Source organism: Dermacentor albipictus, chromosome 2, assembly GCF_038994185.2.
Source record: "Dermacentor albipictus isolate Rhodes 1998 colony chromosome 2, USDA_Dalb.pri_finalv2, whole genome shotgun sequence".
Lineage (NCBI taxonomy): Eukaryota > Metazoa > Arthropoda > Arachnida > Ixodida > Ixodidae > Dermacentor > Dermacentor albipictus.
The window spans coordinates 125,917,178-125,930,187 of NC_091822.1; the positions used below are offsets into that span (position 1 = coordinate 125,917,178).

At 47.4% G+C, this 13,010-nt stretch overlaps 1 protein-coding gene across 10 annotated transcripts in view; it reads left to right on the forward strand.

Annotated features, from left to right (window-relative positions):
- LOC135895915 (elastin-like) overlaps window positions 1-13,010 on the forward strand; it is a 97,097-nt gene that overhangs the window by 20,036 nt on the left and 64,051 nt on the right. For 6 of the 10 annotated variants that reach the window (XM_065424156.1, XM_065424158.1, XM_065424157.1 and 3 more), the window contains exon 3: window positions 3,987-4,078. The exons of 3 other annotated variants lie outside the window; for them this stretch is intronic. In XM_065424156.1, the coding sequence (XP_065280228.1) occupies window positions 3,987-4,078 (92 nt within the window). Of the gene's footprint in view, window positions 1-3,986; window positions 4,079-5,248; window positions 5,441-13,010 lie in introns of those variants that run through there. One more of the 10 variants, XM_065424165.2, reaches the window with a different exon arrangement.

Consider the following 13,010-nt stretch of genomic DNA (forward strand, 5'->3'; position numbering starts at 1 on the left):
ATGGCTACCCGCGAAAGCGAATATAAATTCAAATGTATAAGAAATAACTGGACGCAAACTACAACTTTCTTTGTCTTTTTTTACTCGATGAAAATCTGCATGTGAACTTTGCAACTGTTGACGTTACCTTATTTATATCTTATTGTTTGCGTGTTACTGCAACCCTTCGCATAGTTTTTCCTCTTTCTCGGCACAGAGTACAGTCCAGAGGGCCCTACATGCCTAAGAGATCCGTCGATTTGTCCGCCCTCTGCGATGTCCTCCCTCCGCGTCACAAGTTGCACGATATAGTGTCAATTCTCAGCGGTCCTAAAATCATGTTGCCCGAATCTCAGGTGCGCATGCGACCTAGAACGCACTTACGTACACGTTATATTTTCGACGAATTTGAATACCACTTAAAACTTGCGTGAAAGAAAATTTTAAAAATTAGAACGTTTTCAGCGCTTACTGAGAAGCTCCGAGCCGCGTATCGTCCAGTTGTCGTCGTGTCTGCTTGACTCCTGCCGTCCGAATCTTGCACTTCCGGGTAAACACTAAGAGCGGCGAGATGGGCCGCGCAGAACAATACGGCTCTAACCCGCGCGCATAGCAGACGACCTTGACAGTTCCTAGGTGACTTCGAGCTTTCTACATTTTTGTACAGCGTTTATACTACAGCTAATGAGAAGGGAGAAATGGCGGAAGGGGGGAACCGGCCCCGTATTTTTCCAGCCTATATGCTCTAGGAAGTCAGGAATCCTATGCCTCATTCAGCCTACAGTAGTGCCGTCTTCGATCAGTTAGACATGCCACGCGCAGCCACCCAAGTTTGCGAGACACCAGCGGAGGGCAACGAGGTTGGAGGCGTTCGACTCAGTCTCCAACTGCGTATGTAGCGGCTCTGCGCGGCCGTATATTGAGAGCGGTCTGGGTCGGGGGCAGAGCTTAGGTGCGTCGACGGCTCTTAGCTCTGTGCGTGCTCAGTGTTCTCCGCGCTCAGCTCGCGTTGAAGCGCTAGACATCACGAAGGTCACTTCGCTGGCTGCTGCTGCCGCGCTTGCTCACGCCAGCGTTTGAAGAGCGAGTGTCTGCGGTCATCGAGTGTGATTTGTTCACGTTTTCTGCTAGCAAGTGAATGTTTACCAGTTCATACGGCCAACAAAGGGGCTATGTTTACTTCGTATGACTGTCTGCTAATTTTCTACCGCAATCGATGCTTCGCCTTTCTTGCGAAACTGCGACTTCTTCTACAACGCACTTTCCCAACGAAAACCAAGTGGAAGTACAGGTCTTAAAATTGGTGCATTCAGAACTCGCGTTATATATAAGGCTCTGACTGTCTGACCTTTCAAGAAGTTACGTGGCGAGGACGATGACAATGCAAAGGCTCTTTTTTTCATTTTTGGGTGGGTGCGCCGATACAATAACACGATATAGAATATTTGTAAACGAACATCTAGGGCAAGAAAAGTCTCATCCTTCAAGCAAATGTCAACAAACACTGATTAGTTGACTGATTTTAAGTACGTCACAAGTCAGGTGGTTTGGGAGAGTTGGTACATCTTGACTTCATATAGTAGTGCGTCGAAAACGAGGTCCCTATGTGCTCTTGTCAGTGTATATACTCACAGCGGATAAGGAAGCCTTGGGGTTTTGGAGAAAAATCCGTGGTTACGTTTTCCTCCACGGTGGAAGGGCACCACGCAGAATCAACTTATGAACACCAATTTAAAGCATTTAAAATTTAAAGTTTTTGCGGAAGGAACTTTGCAGGATTATAAAACCCTATGGAATTGTCTGTGACATTGAGAACATCCGTCGGGATCGGCTCGACGTTTTCTTCAGTGCAAAAACACAAGAAGTCGATATTCGGCTAAAGGACAGCATATCGGTGAACCACACATCTGCTTTATCTGCGAGAAAGTGGGCCAACTTAGCGTTATCCATTCTTCTGGTAAGGATTTTTGGAGTTCTGGACTTACTGATAACGCAGAACATCGACTTAAATACGCTTCTACTTGATGTGGCCTAGTTTTACTACTGGTTGACTTACTCTGGGCTGCTGAGATATGTTGAAGCAGGTCTTGGCACATTCGTCTGCTTGCGTGTTACTAGAATAGTATGGATTTCAAATGCGAACATTCTAGAACTATTAAGCTTTTTAGCTGTTGACAACTTTTATTCGGAAGGACGGCAGGATATACCTTCAAAAAGAAGGAGTGTCTATTGTTTTTATCTTGGCACCCGTCCGCAACAAGTTCATTTTAGCTGAAACTAAAACAAACATTTCTGCGTTCTTGGACCAGGCAAATGAAATCAAAGTTTGAGGTATGTCCATGGCGATTTCTTTGTGCGGAACTGCAATACTAATTTCCTTGAGTTCGCAACTGCTAGCAGACTAACCATAGTCATGAGATGTTTAGCTTCACACAAAGCAACACATGAGGTGCCTTTTCACTGGAGCGTTAGCATCCCTGATATAATAGCATATTTAAATGATTAATATATATGCTACATAGGTTCCAAACCATTGGCAAGGTTCGAATAAGCCATTGTTGCATTACGAGACAGCCCAATCGAAGCAGAAAAAGAAAGGGGGGGCCGTCGTAAAGTTTAATTTCGTGAATGCTTTTCAAAAATCATATTCACCTCTCCTTCGTGTTTCTTTCGAAGAAAAATGGCACTCTTAGTTAGTGCAAGCTATTATGATCACGTTCCAGATCTCGTCTCACAAGTTCTTTTGGAGATATATTGCGGGAAACTTAATTATGATCCGCCTACAGCTACAGAAAAACCAAAGAATACGCCGTGATATTCTTATTCACCTCGTGTCTGGCAAGGTAAAAACTTTGCAGTGCGCTCTCATTGAAGGTCGTGTTCTCAGCGCCCAATAAGCTACAGGGGTAATGCCCGCTACACTACGTCCCCTTTTTCCCCCTATTCACATTTGTGAAGAAGCTCAAAAGAAACAATTAATTGGTTGAGCAGAGCCGGTCATTTATCCCGTACGTTTGTCATGTGGTTTGGTCTATGTGGACAAAACAGCTACATGCGTTTAAGATTGACTTATTGAACATGATGAACGCCTCACCAAGACAAATTCAGGGTTTCTTGACCTTCAATACATAGTTTGTGGCTCCCGACCATATATAAATGGGGGGATCATTGTCGAGAGCAACCGTAACCAGGTGATCAGACAGTTTATAGACGGCGTGCTTGAAGCTAAGTTGGTTAAATTTTGTGTGTCAAATCTATCTATCTATCTATCTATCTATCTATCTATCTATCTATCTATCTATCTATCTATCTATCTATCTATCTATCTATCTATCTATCTATCTATCTATCTATCTATCTATCTATCTATCTATCTATCTATCTATCTATCTATCTATCTATCTATCTATCTGTCTGTCTGTCTGTCTGTCTGTCTGTCTGTATGTATGTATGTATGTATGTATGTATGTATGTATGTATGTATGTATGTATGTATGTATGTATGTATGTATGTATGTATGTATGTATGTATGTATGTATGTATGTATGTATGTATGCATGCATGTATGTATGTATGTATGTATGTATGAATGTGTGTGTATGTATGTATGTATGTATGTATGTATGTATGTATGTATGTATGTATGTATGTATGTATGTATGTATGTATGTATGTGTGTGTGTGTGTGTGTGTGTGTGTCTGATTGCGTGCGTATGTGTGTTTGCGTGTGCGCGCGCACAAGCTTTGTCGTGAAATAAATTTCTGTTGAAAGTCAGCGTGTGGTATGTCACTATTTCTTTTTTTTTGGCGCTCGTACGTGTTCTGTGCGCTATATATAAGAAGTTCAAAATGCCACGTCTATACAAACGATTGAAGGAATGTGCTCCACTCCTTTTGCAATTTCGTGAAATTACACTCTGACGCAATAAACGATGCACTAAAGGTATCTTCATAAACCGAATATAATACACCCTAAATTGGGTTGCATCTTCTTTTTCCTGTGCAGCTATGTCAGGTCTCTTCAACTTCGCCAACATCGCTGTTACCGGACTGAGCCTTTGTAGTGACCTCTTGCTTCTCACGTCTGCCGGGACTCAAGTACGTTCTTTTTGAAGACATGACAGAAACGTTTTAAGATTCGCTTTCACGTAGCAGTAAATACAGAAACCTTAGCTTTAAAGAGGAAACAAACTTAGACAAGGTATTGGCTATTGATGAGCAATAATACTATATAAATTACAGTTTATATTTAGCTTACGCGTCCGCCTAATTATCAGTGCTAACTAGCTAAATAGCTACAGGTTAGGCAAACAAAGGCATGTATTGATATCATAAATAACAGGTTATTCGTCTTTTTATCGCTTTCCAATTAGGAGTGCCTCGATATAAAAGAAAGGTAGCTGGCTAATATGAAAGATAAACACGTTTAAATTTCGAAATCTATAGAAGTTTGTTTTATCGCAATCTGCGAACAAGCAACATTGTAAATCACATATATATGTATGGACTTGTAACCGTACCGCTCATTCCGTGCGCACAAATGCCCGCGCTGTTTCATCAATATGCGAAACCTTCCAAACCCATACGCCTAACTTTCCCGAAATTATTTCGCGAACGTTTACGAATTTGGGATTGTTTTTCGATTTTACGAATGTTGCGTCAAGTTTTACATAAAATGGTGTTGGTGAATTCGCGAAAAATTTGCGATGGTCGTCGTCCCACCCTCCCGTGGAAATCTTTCTATGGTCAAATAGTCACACAAAGGCACCTGCTTTGCACAAGTCAATAGAGACATGTTCCTGAAGCAGGCGGCACTCTGCAAAAGCAAAGTCGTTCAAAGACTTCCTGTAATTTCAAAGCAATGTAATTAATGCTCGTCACTTTAGGTTCTTCCAACTTTGTTGCTGCTGCGTGTGTGTTGTGTCTGAAGTTGCACTAGCGCGGATAAAGTGCATAGGAATCCCGCAAAAGGCGCGTGCTCTTGGTAAGCTTTAGAGGAATACGGGCTACCTCTGATCTTGTGCCCGACGGATTCTTACGCACATTAAGGTTCGCAAGTTCGCAGGTATGGCCGAACACTCAACACAAGGTGGCGCGTCGAAGTGTTGAGTGAAGAAATTGAGAGTGCTGTGCATATATTTTTTTTATTTTAACGATATATTGATACATGCATACTGCGTGTTTCTTGTGGACGATGCACGAGGCATGCCGACGAAGAAGACGAGCGCTCTCTGGCTCTCGAGCTGTCGGCTAAACTGGCCAGCGCTGCGTTATCCTTTGTAAATATGCTTCGTAAACAGTCTCCAGTCCTTAATCCTGCGTCCGCGTAACCTTTTGGTGGATGGTGCCGTTCCCCGTCCTCGCCAAGGAGCTTCGCAGTGGCCGCACCGTAATGCTTTCCGCAATGGTTCCCGGTGACGACAGCTCGTCTGCTTCTACTCCTGCGACCCCGTCAACAACGTACGTAACCGTTACCAACCCCCGCGATCCTGGCATATTCTCCGGCCAAAATAATGTCGACATTGAGGACAGGCTCAACGTGTACGAGCGTGTTAGCCAAAACAACCGCTGGGACTCTACCATTATGCTAGCGAATGTCCTATTTGGGCGGAACCCCTCGTGTCTAGTTCCGGACACACGAGGACGAGATCCCTAGCTGGGATGCTTTCAAGGAGAAGCTCAGCGACCTTTTTGGAAATCCCACCGGTCGGCTGCTGGCTGCTAGGAAAGAGCTTGTTACCCGAGTTCAGTCTTCTGCTCAATCGTATGTCTCGTACATACAAGACGTGCTCGCTCTTTGCCGGAAAGTCGACGACAAAATGGCCGACGTTGACAAAGTCGGCCACATAATCTAAGGGATCGCGGACGACGAGTTAAACTTGTTGGTCTCCAATATTCTGTCCACTATCGACGTCATTGTCAAGGAATGCCGCCGCTTTGAGCTCGCCAAATGCCGTCACGTCATTTCACAGCTCTCCCGGATCCCTAACATGGCTGAAACGTCGTCTAACATCGACCTTACCGCTTCACCACCCTGAAATGAGCAAACATGTCACACGTATTGTTCGCCGCGAGCTCGAGGCTACAAGTTTTACGCCGTTCCATTCACGCCCGCATGACACCACCATTGACCAACCAGCCCCAGCGATCTCTCTCATTCAGGCAGTTGTGCAGCAAGAGTTTGCCAACCTCGGATTTCCTACTGCCTGCTCCGTCTCCCGACATGACACCCGACCTTTGTCCGCAGCTACGCCTCACAGTGATCTGTATTCCACTCCCAGTTGCCGCATCCCTACCGAGTGGAGAACTCCGCTCGACAAGCCCATTTGCTTCTGTTGCCCCCACTTTATCCACGTCGCTCGCCACTGCCGCACCTCCTGGACGTCGTCATATTCGAGCTCCTTTTCCCCGTCTCCTCATCCATATGCCGTCCCGCGCCGCTACTCGCCTCGCCGTATGCTTCCTATCTCAGGCGTATCCGTCCATGACAGTCGTCCTGCTTGCTCCCCGTCACCTCAGCGCCGTCGGTCCCCCTCGCCCTAGCTACGCCGCTATTCGTCACCGACCAATTATGGTCCCTCCCGGACAGAAAACTAGACCATGCAGCTCCTCGGGGTGGTGCTGCATCATCTTCGTCGAGTCTAAATCCTCCATTGACGCTCCCAGCGAAACAGAACTTACTTGATGTTCACATCGACGGTGTCCCTTTGAACGCCTTAACAGATACTGGAGCTGAGGCTTCAAAATGAGCTGTAACCTCCGTCTCTGACTGAGGAAAGTTCTTACGCCTCCTATCACTCGAGCCGTACGCGGGGCCGATAGTAGCACTGTTGCCGTCACTGGAATGTCTACTTCCCGTATCAGTATCGCGGACCGCCTCGTTCCTGTTCTTTTTACACAGCTGACCAATTGTCTCCATGACCTAATCCTCGGACTCGACTTTCTTACGGTGCATTCAGCTTTGATCGACTGTTCTGACGGTACCTTTGCCTCGAACTTCCTTTACTCGCACATATTCGTGTCGAACTGCCGAACAACTTAAGTGCGATCACCTTCGACCGCCTGCCGCCTAAAGCCTTGACTTTCGCCGATTTGCTATACTCTTTTCTTGTGCCCGATGGTGATTACGTCACCACACCTGTTCCGGATCTTCTTTTGAGGCGCAATATCACTGTGCCCCACTCCGTCGTCACCGTCGCCGATAGCCGGGCATGACTACCGTCGTCAATTTTGGCCTGACAATGAAGTTCTACCCCAAGGCACATCGATTCCAATGCTACGTGCTATAGGAGATCACCACGTCACGACGTTTCCAGTAGCCGTCTGCTCAGATTCTTCACCATGTCCGCAGGATGCTATTTGCCCTAACGCAATAATTCGTCCCGTCATTGCTGCGGACCTATTGCCTGAACAAGCAGCAGTTCTGTGTTGCCTTTTCGTTTCCTACCACGACATCTTCGACCTCAACAATCACCAATTGGGCCAGGATTCAATTGTTAAGCATCACATAAATCAATCAGGGGATAGAGAAATGTGCGGAGTATAACCAACCCTTAATTAAGGGAAAATGAGACATCCACCTAATCGCAGCAATTGCTACAAAGGAAACGTATACGGGTTCCTCGAAAGAAAAGCCTGACAGCCTGAGCAATCTGCACGAATCTGGTGCAGATTCCTCCGAAGGACGCTACTGAGATCCACGGGGGGCCGACGGCACAGATGGTAGCGCAGAAGACAAGTCCATAGGAGTACTCGTTTCGTCATGCACAACTGGAGTCCCATTCCTGATCGGTGTCTGGGACGCCATCGCCGGGCTCCGCCCTGAGGGTAGATCACTCACTGTCTGATGTGCATTTTGGGAAGGCGATGGGTGGGCTGTAGCCGAAGGACTTGGAGCAGGAACCAGGAGCTGGGATCCAGGCTCAGGTGTCAATTGTGCGGCCGGTAACGCCGTCGTGACGAGCGGCGCCGGCGAATCTACCGCCGCCAGCGCGTCACCGGAGGCACCAGGCCTAGTCCCGGTGTACAACTCAGCTGCAGGGTCGATGAAGTGACATTCGCTGAATGTCAAAAAACCGGACTGCGCATGAGCATCCGGGGCGTCCTCAGATGTCTTGGGGTCCAATCTCTTGATGTATGGAACGTATTTACGCGGAAGGCGAGATTTTTCACAGGAGCGGTGAGCAACGACCTTAGCAGGGAAACTTCGCCGTCATCCTTTGTAAATATACTTTGTAAATAGTCTCCAGTTCTTAATCTTTTGTCCGCGTTACACTATATATATATATATATATATATATGACTTCAAGGTAGCAGTATCTACAGTTATCGCAACTTTCTAATCAAAACGTTATTGAGAAAACAAGATCTGGACAGTATGTTTTTATGTCACTTTCTAAAGGCAAAAAAAGAGAAAGAAAATGCGTGTGCGTGTGGCAACAGAGAGGGAGGACAAAGATTTATACCAATAGCCCTTGGAGAGTTTGTGCAGAAAGGGCTCACATTAACGAGTGCACAGTTTTAGGTTACGAGGGCCAAGAGTTCTGCGAAGTAGGCAGACGCAGCACATAAATGCACTTTCAGGTAAAAACGTGAACAGGGTCAATGCACCCAGTGCCGTTTGTTGACTGCCGTGGCGGAAGAAGTGTATCAAATTTTCAATTATATGTATAGATGCATACTTTAAAATTTGATACACTTTACAAACAACGGTTTCTTAAAAATATATGGGGTTTTACGTGCCGAAACCACTTTCTGATGATGAGGCACGCTGTAGGGGAGGACTCCGAAAATTTCGACCATTTGGGGTTACCTAACGTGCACCTAAATCTAAGCACATGGGTGGTTTCGCATTTCGCCCCCATCGAAATGCGGCCGCCGTGGCCGGGATTCGATCCCGTGACCTTGTGGTCAGCAGCCCAACACCATAGCCACTGAGCAACCACGGCGGGTACAGATGGGTCTCTACGTTTCGGCCGGAGACCGACCTTACTGAAGAAAGAACGCAAAATATAAAAAATATGATTTTATGCCAGTTTTCATATGTAAAAAAAAACAAGAATCAGAAAGAAAGATGAAGTAAGTGTGTGAAAGGGAGTAGAGACAAGGCTTTATGTCAGCAAATGAGTGGGTATGAAGGGGTTGCCCTAACGAGTGAGCGATTGTATGTTACAAGGGCCACAATTTCGGCTAAGTGTGCAGGCGCAGCACAAAACGCGGTTTCTGTTAAACTGTTATATATATATATATATATATATATATATATATATATATATATATATATATATATATATATATATAGGGTTGACAAGCGGTAATTAATCGGATATGTCCGCTCAGTGACCGTGTAGGGTTCAATAAAACGACTGGCGAATTTTTCACATAAACCGGGAACGCGCACATAAGTCCATAGAACTAATTCGTTACCAGGGAAAAAAGTGACAACACAGTGAGTCTAGTCGTAGGGATGCATCCGCACATACTGAGCGATGTCGGTGTTAAGGCGGACTCGATGACGGCAGTTTTCGAGGCAAGACAAAAATTGTTCTGAGGGGGGCGTTGCTGATGACACGGGAGGCGTAAGGAACGAAACGTCCAGGACAAAACTAGGTGAGTGGCCAAAGACGAGGAAAAATGGAGGAAAGCTGGTGGTGTGTTGTACAGCCGTATTGTAAGCAAATGTCACAAACTGTACGATTGCATCCCACTTGGTGTGGTCGGCGCTGATGTACACAGCAATCACATCCGATAGAATGCAATCAGAACGCTCTGTGAAGCCGTTGGTCTGCGGGTGGTAACTCGAAGTTGTCTTGTGAATGGTGTTTCAGGCGCACAGAACTTTGGTAAGAAGAGACGAGAGGAAGGCTTTGTCGCGGGCGTTGAGGAGAACGCGCGGAGCTCCGTGACGTAAGAGGATGTTGCGAAGAAAGAAATCGGCGACTTCAGCGGAGCTCACAGATTGTATACAGGCTGTCTCGGCGCAGCGTGTCATATGGTCGACGGCCGTAACAATCCAGCGATTGCCATTGGAGGTCTTGGAAAGAGGACCATACAAGTCTATTCTGACGACCTCGAAAGACGAAGCGCACAAGAAAGAGGTTGCAAAAGACCAGAAGGAGGAGTCGTAGGTCGTTTGCGGCGTTGACAAAGAGCGCATGATGCGACGTACCTAGATACCGTAGAACAGAGGACAGGCCAGGAGCACTTACTTCGTATTCTGTCGTATGTCTTGGGGCATCCGAGGTGACCTGTTGTCGGATCATCATGAAAGGCTTCAAGCCCCTCACGTTGCAGAGAACGTGGTATGATGGGAAGCCATTTTTTGCCATCAACGTTATAAATATAGCAATTCAAAGCGCCATCGTGAAGCTTGAATTGTTTAGGTTGTCGACGGAGTCTGGCGTTCGGAGGTGAAGCCGAGCCTTGTATGCGGTCGAGAGTAGTTCGGCAGTATGGGTAGGCACGTTGGTGGAAAACAAGGACAGATTGGTGATTAGGTTTCAGCCAGTCGAGCGTTGAGACGAACAAGGGCAATGGATTGGGCTCGGATTGTACATCAGTAGCTTTAGGTGATGCTGACTCATTATTTCTCCGCAAATGGCAACGAGATAGAGCATCTGTGTCTTGGTGACTTTTGCCAAACCTGCAGGTATCATGGAAATCATGCTCCTGTAAACAGATCACCCAGTGACCAAGGCGACCCGATAGGTTCTTTAGCGACCACAGCCAGCACAGTGCATTACGGTCGGTCGCGACTGTAAAGTGACAGCCATGGAGGTATGGCCGAAACTTTTGCACTGTCCAAGCAACAGCAAGTCACTCTTGTTTGATGATGGTGTAACTTTCTTAGCAGCAGTCAGCGTCCAACTCACTTAAGCAATGACTCGTTCGCGCAAGGTGGTGTGACGTTGAAAGAGAACAGCACCGAGACCATGACTTCTGGCGTCGGTGTGAATGATAGTAACTGCACTTTGATAAAAGTGGCACAGTACCGGGTTGGACGTCAAGGGCTGCTTGAACGACAAAAAGGCACTTTCTCAATCGGCGGACCCAACGAAGGGCGCAGGTGATGGCGGAAAGTTTCAGAGATTCCGGTCGAATGCCATTTTTGCTGATTAAGTGCCCCAGAACTTGTTTGATAGTCTTTCTGGCGAAAATACATTTTTTCGTGATGAGTTGCAGGCCAGAGTTTGTGAGGCAGGTCTGGGAGCGTGGTTGAAAACACTACGATGACATCGAGATAATAAAGACAGGTCTGCCATTTTAAACCGCGCAGGATATTATCTATCGTGTTCGAAGGTGGCAGGTGCATTGTAGACCCCAAAGGGCATCAGATTAAACTCGTATGGGGTGGAAAAAGTTGTTTGCTCCTTGTCGGAATCTGACACCGGCATATGCCAGTAGCCGGATCTAAGATCAAGACTAGAAAAATGATCTGCACACTATAAAGAATGTAGTGCGTCGTCGATCCGTGGCAAAGCGTAAACATCCTTGCACATGATTTTGTTCACGGCACGGTAATCGACACAAAAACGCACTGAAGCGTCTTTCTTTTGCGCTATAACTGGAGCGGACTAGGGCCTCGAGGAAGGTCGTGTTCCATGCTGACGAAGCAGGTCCGATACATTTTAACGCGATAGCGTTAAGGAGCTCGTGTCGCAGAAAAGCCGGTGTCGTCGGCGTCGGTGTCGGGTGTCGGCGTCGGTGTCGGCATCGGCATTTGCGGCGTTGACCGTGAGCGATAAATCACGGCAGGCGCTTCATAAATAAAAAGCAACTTCCAAGATTGGTCCGGTGGGAATCGAACCAGGGTCTCCGGAGTGTGAGACGGAGACGCTACCACTCAGCCACGAGTTCGATGCTTCCAAGCGGTGCAAACGCGCCTCTAGTGAATGCGGTGTTGCCTTCGAAACGAGCCGTGGAAAGTTATACTGCGGTGTATATCTGTAATTATGAACATGTAACGTACAGAAGTCACAATTACACGAGTTGCGAAGTGCGTTTCCGCTGCATTTCTTCTGCGCTTTCCGCACACGCAGAGCCATCTTGCGGCAAACACAGAAGACCCCCTCCTCTCAATGTACGGCGCTGCCCCGACAGGAGGCGCGCCGCGCGCGCATTGGGACCGCTGCCAGGCGCGTCGCGGGACTCCCTCTCCCCTGACGACGCTTCGCCGTGCTCCCGGTTTAGATTACTACCTATCTCTCCGCCCGTGCCGATCACGACGTTTGGCTGGCGTAGATCGTTTCCCCTCCGAGACACCGAGTTCTTTGGTTCGTTCCGTTCGCTCAGGCGCACGTTTCGTTGCCGCGCCGAACGCTGCGTTGCTCGACGCTCACCGCGTGATAGGTGGGCGCTAAGTCCGATGCGGGGCGCATCGTAAGTGATCGCTGTGCCGTAGCGCATTGTCTTATACCCCTTGGCGGGTCGACGGGAACGCTGTCGCGTCCCACTCTTGAAGGCGAAGCTTAAGCGTCCTCCAATTTTTTTCTCGATGATTTCGCGCTTCTTATGAGGCATGCGATATGGCCGCCCGTGAACAATGCGGGATCCATCAGTGTGTATGCGATGAGTCGCAGTAGCCGTCATACCCTGAACTGGCGAATTGATGTCGACCAAGTAACCAAGTGTTTTTTTGGTAGTTCGAGCAGATCGCCACTCTGGGCAGGGGTCAGGTCAGGGCTTATGGTTGCCGATAGCGGTGTAGAAGAGGCAGTGAGTGGCGACGAACCTGGCTCTGGTATCACAGTCAAAAGGGCAACAATTGCATTACGCTGTCACAGCGCAAGTGACTCTTGATCCACGGGGTAGCAGTCGAGGTTATGTAGTTTGGTTTAACACGGTGAGAAATGCAGAGCGAGGAGAGCAGCGAACACAAGGCCAGTAGTAATAAGAATTCCTCTAGATAGCGTATGACCGTAGGGAAGAATGAAGCTTCGCCATTCTGAATGTCGCTGGAATCGACACATAATTTCTTCTCTTGATGACCGAAGAACATATTCGGAGGAGGTGACGAGGCGCACGCGTCCTT